This window comes from Physella acuta, unplaced genomic scaffold, assembly GCF_028476545.2.
Source record: "Physella acuta isolate Inbredline_101_S28 unplaced genomic scaffold, ASM2847654v3 ptg000038l, whole genome shotgun sequence".
Lineage (NCBI taxonomy): Eukaryota > Metazoa > Mollusca > Gastropoda > Physidae > Physella > Physella acuta.
The window spans coordinates 333,361-350,844 of NW_026731558.1; the positions used below are offsets into that span (position 1 = coordinate 333,361).

General features: G+C 35.3%; 2 protein-coding genes across 3 annotated transcripts; one reads left to right on the plus strand and one right to left on the minus strand.

The window, feature by feature from the left end:
• Positions 1–212: 212 nt before the first annotated feature.
• Positions 213–2,300, minus strand: LOC131942990 (uncharacterized). Its single transcript, XM_059303000.1, has one exon. It carries the CDS (start codon positions 939–941, stop codon positions 213–215), a length of 729 nt encoding a protein of 242 aa, XP_059158983.1. The 5' UTR covers positions 942–2,300.
• A 3,003-nt stretch (positions 2,301–5,303) lies between these two features.
• On the plus strand, positions 5,304–15,030 carry LOC131943203 (uncharacterized). 2 transcript variants are annotated; one of them, XM_059303216.1, is made up of 11 exons: positions 5,304–5,398; positions 8,129–8,204; positions 8,835–8,968; positions 9,255–9,412; positions 9,720–9,826; positions 9,936–10,088; positions 10,204–10,314; positions 11,120–11,344; positions 11,750–11,839; positions 12,014–12,094; positions 12,215–15,030. In XM_059303216.1, exons 1-11 carry the CDS (start codon positions 5,357–5,359, stop codon positions 13,423–13,425), a joined length of 2,388 nt encoding a protein of 795 aa, XP_059159199.1. In that variant the 5' UTR covers positions 5,304–5,356; the 3' UTR covers positions 13,426–15,030. The 2 variants fall into 2 exon arrangements, with proteins under 2 accessions (XP_059159199.1, XP_059159207.1); XM_059303224.1 differs by lacking the exon at positions 5,304–5,398 and adding an exon at positions 6,006–6,236.
• Positions 15,031–17,484: the final 2,454 nt, after the last annotated feature.

The following is a 17,484-nucleotide window of genomic DNA, read 5'->3' on the forward strand; positions in this document are numbered from 1 at the left end:
GAGGTGAGTTTAAGTAAAAGAATCAAAGGTTTCCACCAGATTGGCGACGCTATTTGATAAAAACTTCCGGATGACTCTGAAATGAAAGCAAAATAATAAAAATTAAAATTAAAAAAAACAACCAACGAGCAAAGCAGTGGTTCAAACTAGTGGTATCTGTGTCCGTTTTGTCTCCGATGGTTCACCAGACCAAACTCAAACCACCTGAAGTCTCACCCATTTTTGTATGCTCTTTGTTTCCCGTAATTAATCTCCCAATGAAGCCTGCTGGTTTTCCTCTCCTGTTGCTTCATCTCGGTTTGTTTCGTTATTTTGTTCCGGACCAGAGCCCGAAATTTATGACCGACGTGCCTGATCCGACTTTTGAGGCCAAGCAACACATTTTCCGACGTCTCTTTTTGGAGCTCTGACCAGGGAATCCATCGGTTGGTCGAACAGTTGTCAGGACGAAACCCCAGACTGTGGTAAGTCTGTGGCAGACGGCACGGAAAGTGGGGACAGCGCCCGTACAGCCCATGATCACATCGTCGAGAGGCAAGTTCTCGCCTAACAATTTCTCTTCTTTTATTTGGACCACGCTGGGGCTGGGAAAGATCTAGGCAAGAATCCGATGTGCCGCTTTCATAAGCGGAGAACGATTTCCTTCCTGCTGAACAGTACTCTGATCTTGGGTAAAATCCCACAGAGTTACGGGCCTTTGGATGACGTTCAGCAGAAATTTCATTTGAAAGATTTTCGCTTTTGATAGATACATTTTCCAGCGATTTCTTCAACTGTTCCATGTCAAATGTTACACGCGCCACAACTTTCTCACGACGTTTATCCAGCTTTGTAATATGCTGTAGCAGACGTCGCTCGCACATCTGGTTTAACTGATTGGTTTTCATTGTTAGAGTTAGCCCAGTTAGCTCATTTAATTCCGTTTGTTTTCGGTAGCACATCAACTTTACAGGCTTATTTTTGTAGCTACTTAATGAATGGGTAAGCAGTTGAAACGAGTGAAGCTACGGTGTTAAAACAGAGGTTTTTTTTTTTGTTGATTCTCATTTGACATTAGTGTTCAAACATTTGTAACTCACTTTTTTTTCACAATGTCCACACATTTGTAAATCATTTAACTTTAGTGTTGTCCATAATTTAAACATTTTAAAATCACTTTACTTTAATTTCCACACATTTGTAAATGATTCAACTTTAGTGTTGTCCATAATTTACACATTTTAAAATCACTTTACTTTAGTTTCTACACATTTGTAAATTCCTTTAAAAACCGAAAAGCACAATAGCACAGATTTGTTCACCCATTGCGTCTCACTACCCATTTCCATAAATGATGTCAAATCTGTCTATGATTGCAACAGACCGACAATAAAGGTGTCCAAATAATAGTTAAATCTTAAATATAATATCTCAAATAGATTGGTTTTCAACCAACAGCCGCGTTATATATTTTCACTCATGAATGTAATAACCGGTCAAGGAACACTCGTGCCAATCCTGGCGAAAGTTCAAGCAACGCTGTTAACGAACTTGAGTCCCATGAGCAACAGTTTACCAAACAACCAATCGATTCAGCAATAAAATGGAGTGTGGCTCTAAAAGGGCCCATAAAACAGGACCACGGGCACCGTACCGCAGTACTAAAAATGCTATCTGGCAAAACATAGCAATAATTTATCTCTTTCAATTTACAAACTAGATCTAGATACGTTTGTGTGTGATAGTATTTAAGAGAAGCTTTAAAAAAGGAAAGAATGTTGAGAATCCACTTACTTTTCTGAAACATTATAGGTAGTAATTTTTAAAAATACAACTCTGAGGGGAGAATGTGGGTGTTTTGGCTCTGTAATAATAAGTTATATTATAATGGGGTGCCATAGAGGGCGCTGTATTGGGATGTGAAGGGTAGGGAGGGTTGGGGGAAATTGGATGTGTATTCTGTGTGTGATTTGCACCTGATATGCCGTGATACAGTAGGGGTCAAAAAATTATTTAATTGGCTTTCGAAATTGTTTTTCATTGCTACATTTGTGATTTCTAAAATAACCATTCGGCCTATATTAATGAGTTGGAGTTGATACATTTTTTCCCGGTTAATACATCAACACCTAAAAAAAAAAAAAAAAAACATCCTACAGTTTCATAGGCCTGTTTAAAATCGGTTGGTTTGATGATAAACTCATATGTGCAACTGAATGTTTCTGTTCTGCAAATGAAACCCTAATTCCACTGTACAATTTAGACTTATGATAGTAATACGCGATAGGTAAAAACATATAATATGGTAAGTATTTGATTTTGTTCTAGATAATTTAGGGAAGGAGTAAAATAAAGCACCCTTTCAGACTAGGCGACCCATTGACCCATTTGATTTTGTTCTAAATAATTTAGGGAAGGAGTAAAATAAAGCACCCTTTCAGACTAGGCGACCCATTGAGCAGATGAACCTGAGTTTACCTGTTTCTCAAACCTCGGCAAATGAAACGATTGTATGGTCAGCATAATTCTCTATCACCTTTACATCTCTAGATCAAGTCAGGTACCCACCAGACCTGGGTGGACGCAGTACGTTCTAATACATATGGACTCGAACCGACAAACAGAAGTCGAGACTTTCGGCTTGGTAATCATGCAAAATGAGTAAGAAAGAGGTTAGCTTCAAATGTGTGTGCGTTTGTGTGTCTGGCTACTTCATACCTGTCTTCGCTTTAAAATTCTCATCATCTACAGTATCTCGCCGTGAAAACAACGTCTACGAGGCTGACCTTTGTCAAAGGTGGATAGACACATTCCTTCTACTTCCAAAAGCTCTACACCCCAATACGCTAATGCCTAGAAGAAACATCCGATATTGCCTATATATTTCTTGTGTTACTCAAAAGGGATAAAACGACCGATTTCATCTTCAATTGATCCATAGAGCATAAAAACATTAGTCATGTTTCATTCTCCCGGCATATGATGAATTGTGTGGACAGCAATAGCACACTCAAACCTGGGAACTGAATTCAAGTCTTTTGGGTTAGCTAACATACCGCCAGACCCCGCAATGTGGGGGGGGGGGCAGGACGTTTAGGGGCCCAGTTCCGACCAAAAAACAATGAATTTTTTTTTCAAAAATTATGTTTTTCATGCATCTTGAAAGTGGTTTTGTAAAAAAAAAATAAAAAAAAAACTGGTCTACTATAGCAGAGATTGTTGCGTAGAAAAATATTTTAAAATCTACAAGAGCTATAGTTTGAACGGCAGGTAAACATTCACACTACTTCCATGACTTACTGCCCTTCTTTAAAATAGGGATGCCCACGAAGCTCATTTAAATAGTTTTGTACTGTGTATATTAAAAAGCAATTGATTCTCTGAATTGTTACTTAAATAAGACGTATTATACAATAGTATAGCTATAAAAATCAATGTTTTCAAAATTGATATTATAAAGGCAAAAATGAAAAAAATAAACATAACGCGATAAACCATTCACGAATCAAGCTAACGTCTTTATATATTTTTGACCAGCATGATTATTATACTTTTAACTCACGATGAGTTTGGACTAAATTTTTTCTGGTTTGTTCTCTCAGAATGGTTATATATTGCAATGAAGTAGACTAAATTACTCAGTTAGGAAATAGATTATATATATATATATATATATATATATATATATATAGGGGGCCCTAGTTTTTTCTTTGCGGGGGAGCCTTTGATTTCTAGTTCCGCCACTGCATGGTGCTCTATCATATTGTTTCTGGCCCTTTTGTTGGCCTCCCCTCCTCTACCACGCCTAGTTACTCATGTGACTTGAAATAAAAATTTTATAATGTTAGTAGCGCCATATTGATTAATGAATAATTGTATCAACAAATGAAATGTCATTAAGGCAAAAATTACCAGCAAAACATTGAGAAATGTTGGAATCAGCTTGTTGGCTGTTATTTTAAAAATTGGCTCTGTTACCATTGAATTTAGGGGAGGGCAGACTGTTGAGAGAAAGGTGCAGGTTTCTCAATGGTTTGCACGACTGTGCGGCAACGCCTTAGTGTTATTATTACGAATGGGGACAACCCCCCCCCCCCCTCTTCAGTAAGAAAGGAATACGGGGCCTTTTTGGAATTTTTAAGAAAATGTGTGTGTATATATACAGAGTTTCTTCCAGGCATCTCTTCGGGGGGGCGAAGCCCCCCCGAAAAATTTTTACCGCCCCCCCGAACGAAATGAAATTTATATAATGTATATAGAAAATATATACTTTTAACAGTGTCCGCCCCCCCGAAGAAAGTTTACCGCCCCCCCCGAAGATTTCAAGTGCCCCCCCGGAGAAAAAAGTCTGGAAGAAACACTGTATATATATATATATATATATATATATATATATATATATATATATATATATATATATATATATATATATATATATATATATATATATATTCTTTTACTTTTTACAATTGTTTATATAAAATAAATATTAAAATTCCAACGTAATAGTTTTATATTTTAAGAGGGAAAAGGGACTCTGTATGCCTTGATCCCCTATGCCTTGCTTACGTTAGCTATACGGTAACTACACCACTGGCGATTACATGTTTTTGCGCCTCGTATGGATAGCGCTCTAGTTCGCCTTATAGGTAGCGCAGGCCCTGCTGGCTTTTTATTAATTTTAAGAATGTAGAGCTAGGTCTACAAGAAGAAGCTTCTAGATCTATTAGGCTTTTGTGTGATCATTAGAAGTTAGAAGGGGGAAAAGTATAATTTATTTAAGTCTTATCTATCGTTTGAAAAAAACTGCCGAAAGTGCTAACATAAAATAAGTCCTAAATTTGTTAACGATTATTTAGATCTATATAGACATTTGCATTAGTAGGACTCTAGGCTACATGCCGCCGTTTTCATTTTTCAATACTTCCTGTTTTGGCAATACCCAATAATCGCCCTACAACAACACGAGTTACAGCCCTTAGATGTAACGGGAACTGGGTAATCCCGAGAAAGCTTTTACGTGGCAAGCCTTCACTGACTCAGCTATCGATCGGCTATGACGCAGGCCTGCTGTTATTATGGCATCATGTTAGACGTCATGTTTTTAGCATTAAGTTAAAGACATTATTTTCATTTTGAAATTAGTCTATAGAATTTTAAACCGGCCTAATAATGTGAAGGTTTACGATTTTGCAGATACAATATATAAACGCATACTTAACTGTCGGCCTGCTAAAATACTATGTTGAACGTAGACTATAATAAATAGAACATAGCCATTGAAACATGTCTAGAAAAAAAATTAGTCTAAATCAAAAGTGTCACCATTGTCCATAGTAGACCCGTGCCTATTGATATGGGCTGTAGTCTAACATAAATGATACTTGTAGCATCAGTAGGAAGCGTCTCAAAAACTAAAGTAAGTAAATCGTCTCGTCACGTTAAAACTATGATAGTAACAAAATACAGATGTAATTCCACATCTTACCTTATAACTATAGTGGTTGGCCCTACTATAACGATTTGATTATTTACAAGGCTGGGATACATTTATCAGACCCTTAGCTCTGGGTAGTACCGATTACACTATATACGGATTACCCAAAATAGTATATTATATTGGAACAGTTTACTAAAGGGAAAAAAGCATGCTAAATCCACCCACTATATGACATACATTGATGTATTCCCCATTCAAGCATGTGCAATAGCGATAATTAATTAAATAGACTAACTGATAATGAATAAGTTTTCAGTTAGCAAATATAATGTGGTTAATAATTGCGATTGCGACGAACAACGTGTATATCTAGATCTAGGTCCTATGTGTTAAGTAGCCCGTGTCTTTTAATACTGTGTAGTTTCTCTTTGGGCAACACATATTAAACATTACAGACTCCCATGCACCTACGCCTAACGTTTTACTAGTTGTTTGCATATGTACTCAACCCGCAGTGGGTTTTCCCCCTTTACAGTGGCTTTCAGCCAATGAAAAATTGCGGAACTAGTGCAGCCTTCCACAGCCTGACGGGAATTTGACGTTTGCTAATTTTAGATTCATTCTTGAGGAAAAACCCGTGTCCCAGCCATTTTGGGAGCCAGAATCAGTACGTTGGACATATTCTAAAACTGATTTTCCCTAACATTCTTAGTTACTGGACTTAGCCGGGATAATATAATTATTATCTCAGGCTTATAAAGTTTGTTTATACTTGGTATAAACATTCACTATCAACTAAGAAATGAAGCGAACTAGGGTAAGTTACTTAAAAACTTGCTTCGTTTAACTAACTTCAAGTCAAGGGCAGATCAGAGGAAAAAGTAGAAACTGGAAAGTTAAAAAAAAAGTAGACAGACTAGATCTAGATCTAGAATCTAGACTAGATCTAGATCTAGATCAGACTAGATCTAGATTTCTAGATCCTAGACTATTACTAGACTCAACATTAGCCTAATACTTATATAACTTAGAGATGTAGATTCTAGAATCTAGAGATCTAGAATAAGAATCTAGATTCTAGAAGAGACTATTTCTAGAGACTAGAGTAGAGAGATCTACTTTTAGGACTTAGACGTCTAGTTCGAGACTCAAGATCTCTAGGCTACAACACGTACAAGATCTCGATTCGGTAATCTATCGTTTTAAAGGTGTGTGCAATCGGGTGTCCGATAATGGAATCTTCTAGGGGTGTTAGGCACTGTTAGGTTACTGAGTTATTATTAGGCTAACTAGGCCTAAATAGTAAAATACACACATGGCTGGCTAATGTCAATGCTAACCCTGTCCCTAACCCCAACCCTGGTCCTACTGTGAACGGGTGAATGGATTATTTATTTTGTATTATATTTTTGTGTGCGAATCTGTGCGTGAATGGTCAACTGGACAGCAGCTACGGGGTTTCCCCTTCCGACTGAAGCGGGTATATAAACCGACTGACCGCTCTGATATTTTTTTTCAGGGCTTACACTACCATACGCCTAACCCTAATTTCTAACCATAAAATTAGTCGAGATTGCAATACTACTAACAACCCAGAACACCTATTTTATTGAAGAGTCTATTATCGGACACCAGTACCTATAATCATCCAATCGGCCGAGGCTAGTAATGTGCGAAAAAGTTGCCTCATTGTTTAGAAGAAGTATATTGTGATGTAGGACTATTTGTGTCAAATATTATAGATAACTGAATAATAAACCAAAATCGATGGCTATATATATATCAATATAGGCAAGAAATTAACTTTAAACAGCAGTGTTTGCAAGCAAGATTTGCTATATAAATAGTATTAAACAGCAGCCATCTGTAAGTTAGAGTGGTTTCCCCTGAATTACTGACTAATTTAATTTTACCCAAAAAAAACTTCAACAAAATGGCTGCTATAGTATATGAGCTTGGCTGCATCAGATGAAAACATTGCTACTCTTTATTTTTTACTGAAAAGTTTTAATACAATTGTTTAAAAACAGGTGCATTAATGAAACTTTGAAATATTTTTGTAACTTTCAAAACATACATCATCCTTAAAATGTGAAATAATTACTGAAATTTAACGAGTCACCCTTTTGTCACATTACTAGTCTCTGTTGATTTTACGTACCTAAAACAATAGAATACCCTAGATTCTTCTAGTCTACAACTAGATAGTCTATCTAGATCTCTAGATCTAGAATCTAAGTGATCTAGAAGAATTTTATCTAATCTACATCTACTAGTACTAGATCTAGTTAGAGGAGACAAAATCCTGATTAAAGAATAGATTATATGCCTATTATAGAACGTATTCTAGTTCTAGCGGATCCAACAATCTCCTTTCAGGCTCTTACATAGAAAATTAATTTACTTACATTACTAAGTTACTTAATCTAGATCTAGATTCCCATGATATTTCGAGTCAACTCTTTGCATTCCTGGCAGATTGAACCCCCCTGACTGGCCTCAACTAGAAGTAAAAGTAAAACCAATGCCTGACTAAAATAATAAAATACTAAGATTGGATGTTGCCATTGTCAATTTTGTGTTATTTGTTGTGTTGTGTTATGTCATAATATGCAGGCCTAATAAAAATAAATTGTGTGCTAGATATAGGGCTCTATTAAAAATGTGATTTGTCAAGCACATTTTCACTTTATTACTTTATTGTTTTAGGGCGGAAGTGTTACCCGTGGTACATCACAGAAGCTAAAAATGGTGAAAAAAGAGACTATACATGATGACGGAGAAGGTATAATTAATATTTCTTAACCACATTGATGTAACTTTATCCAATTTGTTTGTAGAATAATATTTAGGGCCTGTAAAATCTTAAATTGAATTAAACTTTGCATTGTATTTGGGAAGCTAGTTAAACATTTGGTATACTGCAGTACTTGTGTTAAAAAAAATCCAACAGATATTGAAATATAACTAAATTCACTATACCAAGATCTGTATTATTTTAAAATGATAATCTCTGCTTAAGCGAGCAATAATGAGTTAATGAATCTAATATAATATGAATAATATAATGCTTTGTACAACTATTAAAAATATTGCTTTAATTTTTAAAATAGATTTAATTTATTTTTCTGAGTTTTGATATTTGATAACAATTTCTAAAAATAATAAATCACTGTGGTGTATTAATCATTTGTATTGCAAAATGCACTTACACAATACATGTTATTAAATTATAATGGAAATAAGTTTTGAGATTACTATTATGTATTTTTGTGATCAAATAAGTCCCAAGAGGGATGTGGTGTTAACCTAAATTGGACAGTGATAAGGAAAGGTAAAAATAATTTAGAGTGACAGTGGATGACCCTTTAATCTTATTTTTCTTTGTATATGATGTGTTATATATGTTTTGCAGCTTGCAGTTACCAGGCAACATTGTCTAAACCATCAGTTGAAATAGTTCAGTGCATAAGTTACCAAAAGTTTCGCTATCATGGTGAGAACAGACCAGGAAAAAAGTATCAGGAAAAGGATTTTATGACTCTGAAGGTATAATCCAAATTCATTTCTGATATTTTTCATTTCAGCATTATATAAGTAATATTAACAGGTTCCTTAAACTTAATGTCAATTGTTAGAATCGCTATGATTGCTGGGATCTTTAAAAAATCTGTTTATTGTATGAAATTATCATGTATAATCTTTTGCCCTCAATAAACATCCTTTTTGAAATTGTGTAGTGATAAAAAAAAATTATGATTTTTGCTTACACATATTTGACCTTGTTCACAGTTCTCAAACTACTTTTAACACAAATTAAATTTTGAACTTTCAGCTAAATAACTTGTCCGATAAAGTTGTTCGGGTTGTAATTATTTGCACTGATGCTGACAATCGAGAATTAATACATCCTAATGGACTTGTTGGTAAAGATTGTCATGATGGGATATATGATAAAGAATATGCAATTACCAAGCCCAGTTTTATAATAAAGTAAGTTATCTTGGGTTATATAGTATTTTAATACTACCATTAGCCTTTGGTTTATATTGCAGAAACATGTCAAAATTAACTCATTTGTAGCAGGATGTTTACAATTAAGTACCAAATTGTTAAGTTAGCATGCACAAAGAAATTCCTAAATCCTACGATATTTCTACATGTATGACGTATATCAACAATTTAATATATATATATATATATATATTTACATATATTTAATACAGACTGATAAAATACATGTTTCAAACAAATGTACATGTTTTGATTGAAATATATTTCCTATAATTTTCATTAACAGAATTCCATATCTACGCACCGAGCGTATAAAAACCAAGAAGAATGAGCACGCCAAAATCCAAAATGTTTTAAGTGATAGAGCGTCTCATCTCCCTTCTCCTTATAAAGGTAAATGAAGTGTATTTAGCTGTATTTATCAATGTCTTTTTAAAGTACCCACATTCGTGGTTGACTGTTTAAAACATTTATTTATTGAGTTATTTTCCTCTGAATTTAGAACGATGTTTGTCACAATGCACGGATAAATACACATCTTCAAGAAAATTTGACACCACTAAAGTGTGTTTGGGTGTTATTGTCACAGTGCAGAGCCATCAAGGGCCATTTAATGGATCTCTACATGCTATAAGTCATGTAGTTAGGAATGCTAGTAAGTAATGAAATAGTAAATGATTGTGTTTAATACATTAAAGTTGTTCTATTTAAAATTTGAGACCCTTTAAATATACTTAATATATATTTAAGTAAAAAAAAATTTAATTCAGGTGAAAAAACATCTTTGAACATATTGAAGTTAAGTCAGTTAGACATTTCTGCACTTACTGGGGGAACTATTGATATTTTTACAACTGAAGATGGACCAGGGATAGAGCCAGGTTAGTAATAAGTGATATTTGTTATTAGTTCAATTTAACTTCTTTACACTTCTTTAGTTATATAATATAGGAAAAGAGAAATTAGATCTGTACTTTTCTAAATGTTAACAATTAAAGTAAAAGTCTTGTTGATTGTCTCTAGCATGTTCCATAGTTCCTCACTTTTGTTAAGTACATGAGATTGTCTCTAGCATGTTCCATAGTTCCTCACTTTTGTTAAGTACATGAGATTGTCTCTAGCATGTTCCATAGTTCCTCACTTTTGTTAAGTACATGAGATTGTCTCTAGCATGTTCCATAGTTCCTCACTTTTGTTAAGTACATGAGATTGTCTCTAGCATGTTCCATAGTTCCTCACTTTTGTTAAGTACATGAGATTGTCTCTAGCATGTTCCATAGTTCCTCACTTTTGTTAAGTACATGAGATTGTCTCTAGCATGTTCCATAGTTCCTCACTTTTGTTAAGTACATGAGATTGTCTCTAGCATGTTCCATAGTTCCTCACTTTTGTTAAGTACATGAGATTGTCTCTAGCATGTTCCATAGTTCCTCACTTTTGTTAAGTACATGAGATTGTCTCTAGCATGTTCCATAGTTACTCACTTTTGTTAAGTACATGAGATTGTCTCTAGCATGTTCCATAGTTACTCACTTTTGTTAAGTACATGAGATATAATTCAGGAATAGTTAATTGATACTCCACTGACCAGACAGCTTTTCATCTGCCTCACTGATTCCAAAAATATTTATTTTATACAGTGAGTTGTTAAATGAAATTTATAACAAGCTATATTTCTTGTTTCAGATAAATACCTAGTTTATGTTACAAGTAAGACAGATACAGAGGAATGGATGTCTGAAAAGATTTGTCCAGCAAAGGAAGACATTTTATATAAACGAGTAATTAGTTACCGTGTTCCTAACTTTTTTATCAATCCAAACCTTGCAAGTGAAACAGATGCACTTCTTCATCTTGAGTGCCCACAAAGTAATCAGTACTGCAATTACAGATTTAGATATGTTCCCCATGGTAAGTTTCTAGCTCTCCTTTTTATTTAGTAAAATTGCATTAAAGTATTTTAGCCTGTGAGAAATTCATAGAAGCTGTTAAATTGCTTTTTCACAACATTTATTTCTGTTTATTCAAATTATTCTTTGTGTTCTCATAATAAATAGAATAATTATGGTGCAGTGTCTTAAATTTTTAACATGTAAAGCAGTTCATCATGTGGAGTTTTTTTTAAGGATAACAATAATGATTTTACAAAATAGTGGTACAAGTTAAAGTTTGTGTTGATTAGTACTAACAATATAGCTTAGTTTTCTAAGGGATAGGTGTACACCTAATCTTTAAAAGTAAAGATGTATTTTTGTTGTTCACACTGAACTCTGACATTTTGTTTTGATTCTCATTTTTTAATTATTGTTTGTTTAGTGGCAGCAGGGATTGTTTTGACCAGTGACCAAATATTTAATGGACGCAAACACTACATTGAGCATGACATAAAGCCTACCAAAAAGAGATGTAAGTTTAATAGACTTAAAAAATACAGAACTTCTGTGTAATGGTTTCGTTTAGCAATGATCATTTGTAATACATTGTATTGTAATATACTCCATTTATTAGTTTTCCACTTTATTTACTTTTTAAATGTGCATATTAACCATGATTAATAAGAAATTATGTGGTTTTTTTTAGTGAGAACTGATCCGTATGAAGGTGAGAACAGTACAGAGGCTATTAAAGCTAGCCTGAAATCTAAATTAGAAGCCCGTCAAGGTAATAACACTGTTATGATATACATAAATTGATTATTATAATTGTCAGACATTTCGTTTCATGCAATGCTTAGTTATTTGTAAATGAAATAATGTTTATTTCTTTTTTTTTTCTTCACAGAGCCAATCTATATTGATGCTCAAAATGAATCTCAAAATGAATCAAATCATTATATCATTGAGCAGCGTCAACAATCCCAAGGTTTTAATCAAGAACACACAGTGCTGATTCGTCACCAGGATCCTAACACAGGAGAGTCTTCCTATCTTCTTGATATGGATGCCAGTAAAAATCTTAACAGCAGTAACCACCAGTATGTTTCACAGTATTCAATAGATGCCAACTCAAATAGTGTTCTTCAAGGAATGGGAAACATTAGAAATCGGGGGTCCATTTACCAGACATCCCAAGATGTACAGGTTGTTGCAACTGGATATTCAGATGATGTTCCCCCCAATACAACAGTTCTGATTTACACTACAAACGGAGATCATGTAGCTATTGACAGTGGTTCAAACGAGCAAATGGTAATTCAGGAAGTTTCTGATGAAGAAGAAGCAACTGCTTCTATTGTTATGACTGGAGAAAGAGTGAAAAATGTTAATGTTATAGAAAACAATCAGCCAGCTTCTGCTTCTAATGGCCATTCTGAACAAGTTATCAGACGAGAAATGATAATGGAAAAAAGGGTACCTAACCAAAGTAATCCTCGTGCTGCAAAGGGTTTGAACCAATCTGCATCTGGTCATATGGCTAATGAAACAGAAAACAGACGAGCTCCCTATAGTGGTGCAGATGTTAACCCAACTCTTGCCTCTGGCAAGCAGGTAGCCGGTAGGTACAGCCCAGCACCTGCCTCTTCTCCATCTACCATACCACCATTACGAAGAATGTTGATCCCAAACAAACAGATATCAAGTGCTTCAGCTTGGGAAGTTGGAAATGAAGAAGATCAGGATGAATCATACAGTCTTGTTCAAGATATGATGCATGATTTCAACAGAAAATCTGTTCTCATTAAAGAAGAACCCGTTGATGAGGAATTAAATAATTCCATTACTAAACACAGCCCACAAGTGTCGAATTATCAACCACGTTACATTGCTCAGAAACAAATGTACCATGCAGAAAACATTGCAAATAGCCGTCTTGGCTCTGATCGATCATCAAAAGACAGTGAGCAAAATAAGTCTCAGGAATTCCCAAGACTTGACTCTATGGAACTTCAAGGAGCCATTGCCAATTTACCCACAATGCAAGTTATGGATCTTGCAAATATGATTGAACAAGGTCTCCCTTCAACAACAGAAAATGTTGAAGTCTCTGGTTAGATGTTTTCATTTGTTTTTACTCACTTTTACATTATATACTTATTTTTGTTTGAACATTTCCATAAACATTCAAAGGTAGGAACTTGAATAAATAAAGACCTAGTTAAAAGAAGATGAGATGTGCTTTGTGCTGTATTAATAACAGATTTATGATTTTTCCCTGGAAATAATATATTATGATATAAATTGTTTATAACAATGATATCTCAGATTTCTGAGATTTGTCATCAACATATTTAAACATTTTTTATGACTTTACCAATCATTTATTATCTCTTGTTTTGCAGTTTGTATTGATATATGTGTTTTTCCCCCCGTACAAATATTGCTTTATGTGATATACATGTGGTAAAAAAGATAGTAAAATGAATGTTGTATTGTATAAACAAATGCCTACTGACTGTGATGAATGCCTTAAATTTTGTTTTGGGTTTGTTTGTTTTTATTGGGCAGCATCTTACTTTAACAAGACATACTGTAAATATAACTCCTTTTTTGTATATAATAGCATAAAAAGAGGCAATGTAGTTTGAATTAATACATTGAAATTTATTTTCATTGTCAAAAACAAAATTATTTGCTCACATGTTAAAAAGTAAATAAAAAGTCCTGTTGAAAAATCAAAGTAAACATTTTCAATTAAAATTCATATTTCTCTGTTTCATAGCCATATTTAAGGTCATTATATCATAAGGTTTTGGGCAGAATTTATGGGTTTTTGGTAGATTTTTAAAAGATTGGATTGGAAGAGTTGCATGTGTGTTTTCAGACCTAACAAGCACTGTTATAGCCTGTACATATTTTGATGACATTGGTATAAATACATATTTTATTGTCAAATGAAAAGAACATCTTTATATAGTTGTGATTACAATTTAGAAAATTCATAACATCAACATACTTGTTCCTGTGAGATTTTTATATATATATTTGTATTCCCTGTGTTCAAACCAGTTTTATAGAAAATTGTAAATATGCCGTTTTTCCAGTGAAATGTCAATCCTTACAGCCACCATTTTATTTTACAGTTTCAAATTATAATTAATATTTAAAAAAATAATCCTAATTTTCTGAAAGACTCATGAGAAACTGTTTATTAACATGTGCATACTGTTCTTGTGTTAAATTAAGTTGAATCAACATCTTATGCAGTAAATTTATGATGTGATTTATTCTCCCAGGCTAAGAGTTTTTTGTAAAATAGTAGCCTACTACAGATCTGTTTAATCAATAGTCATATTAACCTTCATCACGGTACAATTGTAAACATTTTTTAATTTTGATGTTGAATGGAAAATAGCCAATATTCTTTTAAAAATTTTTTCTTCCAAATTATGTTTCCTGGTGAAACATTTGAGCTATTTTTTTGTAGGATACTAACAAATCAATGGGATTTGTTTCATTTTACTTGCACTACTATTTTACATATGCATCTTGATTGTATATTACTTTTTATTATGTGATGCATGTCAATTGTACATAAGTATAAAACATGTTGGTTAAATAAGGTTATCTTGTACTTTAGCATGTTGATACAATACTTTTACGTTGAAAGTTGTAACTCACTTGTATATATTTGAATAAATTAAAAGTTTTAACACCTAATTTTTTAGTGTGAATTGGTATTTTATTTCTTGCTTTTTTTTTAAGCTTTTAAAATTCAACAATCATATTGTTGCAGATTTTACTTCAAATTAATTTCATTTCTGTGCAATTATCAAACCTAGCCACAGATTTTCTGTTTGGAATAATTGTTTTTAATGAAAATTAAGCAAACCAGTATTAATTTTAATAGGTGTAGTTAAACTTGATCACATTATTTTTAAAAAAGTTAGTTAAAGAAGGTAAAGCTGTTTTATTCAATTTTTATGGGACATCATGTTTGATGTTTGAACATAGGACTGCTAAGTCTTGAGTCAGATTCCGGGCTAGATGTTCTTAAAATCATTATGGAACATATATATATATATATATATATATATATGTAACTAGGGGAAGTTACCAAGAGACATAACGTGTTACAGTCTGACGTCACAGTGCAGGTGTTGGCTGATGCCAAGGCGTAGTATCTCGGGAAGCGATACGAAAGACGGTCTGTCAACTTTGATGTGACAGGATGCAGGTGGCTTATTAAAATCGGACTGTACGACAGAAGCGGCGTAATTAACAGTCTGATGTAACGATTAGAATCGATTACAATTACGATTATGATAGGACCGAATATGAGTACGATTATGAAGGGGATATAAGGAAGGCGACGGCTGAGCTCGCGGAGTCTCAGAAGGTCTCTCAGAAAGTCAGTCTCTCTCAGTCGGTCGGTCAGTCTCTCAGTCCGTCAGTCTCTCTCTCTCAGTGAGTCTGTGTGGCAGTATCCAGTTGGTTATATTGTGTTAAGAAGGACGTTAGACCTGTGTATTCAGTTAGATGAAGCCTAGTGAGGACTGTTGGGGGTCCGTTGATTCAGACTATTATTGTGAAACATCTCTCTTGATTCAATATATTATTGTGAAACATTCTTTGATTCATGTAATAAAAGGATCAATAATGAACCTGCATCTTCGAGTATCTATGCTGTGGTCAATGTTGTGTGGAATGAGTGGTTAGACTCGGGAAGGTCACATTTGGCGTTGTCGGCAGGGTAGCCAGAGACTCGTTACATTTGGCGCAGCGAGCAGGGTATGCAACTTGCCTAGGTAACATTTGGCGCTGCGACCAGGATGAATTCAACGAGACTTGCCGCTTGAGGCACCCATAGTCAACCTAGTTCATAACTGTGTTTAGTGTGTGTGTGAATTCGGACATTCAGGAACAGTGAAAATTGAGGAACGAGGAAAATTTTTTCATACACACACGGTAAGAAAGAACTCTTTTTTTTTTACTAAAGGAATAAAATGTCTACTCTGGACGAGAAGCAGACCCATATTGTGGTCCTGCCCAGAGAGTCCCACATTAACAAATTTTACGGGGACGGTGATCCAACTTTAACCAACAGGTTCAGTGAGGAGGTCAAAGCGGCCTGGGCCTCGAGAAACATGTCACCAGAGGAAAGATTAAGACTGCTGATGGGCAGTATAGGAGAGACGGTTAGGGCAGAGGTCAAATGCCACGATAAAACCGTCCAATCAGATCCAGATAAGGTGCTGGATCTAATTATGGAGACCTTTGGGGAGAGACGGTCGGGATCGCAACTGCTATCGGGGTTCGTAGGCGTAAAGCAGAGAATGGCGGAGAGTGTGATGGAGTATTCACACCGAATAAACAGGGCCTTTGATTCGGTAAAGGGCAAAACACCTGACATTGATGTACGCCTACTGAGGGACCATTTCATCGAGGGGCTAGCAACCCCGATCTTAAGGAGAGAGTTGAAAGAGGAGGTCCACAAAGACCCGCAGTTGACCTTCCTTCAGGTCAGGAACTCAGCGATCCGCAGGTCCGAGGATGAGGACCAATCGAACTGTTCGGTGGACAAAGTCTCGGTGCCGGAACAGAAACAATCCCCACCCACGGGGACCGGCACGGTGGAAACCATGATGGCTCAACTGTTGGCCCACCTGGATAAGGTTAACCAAAGATTGGAGAGGTTAGAAAGCAGGTCAACAGCTGAGAATCAGGAAAAGAACGGGACAAAACAGAGACAGGTTGGACGGCCGCGACCCGCCGGTCCATCGCTCCGGTGGACGGCTGACGGTCGACCAATTTGCTTGTCCTGTTCACAACCCGGACATATGGCACGGTACTGCCAGGGAAACGGTCGTCCTCTGTAAGGCAGGGCCAGGCTACAGAGGGGCGAGGTTATGGCCCAAGAAGCAAAATGATGGGAGTCTGTCCCGAAATGGTGATTACGATTGGGGACATCGCGGTGAAGGCAATTGTGGATACAGGCTCCCAGGTGACGACAATCACGGAAAATTTTTACACCAAATGGATGAAAGGAAAAGGCCATAGGTTGAAGTCTGACACATGCATGCGCCTGACGGCAGCTAATGGACTAACCATTCCATACTGTGGTTATTTTCTGGCGGATGTCGTGGTGGCGGGACATAGGTTGAAGCAGGTTGG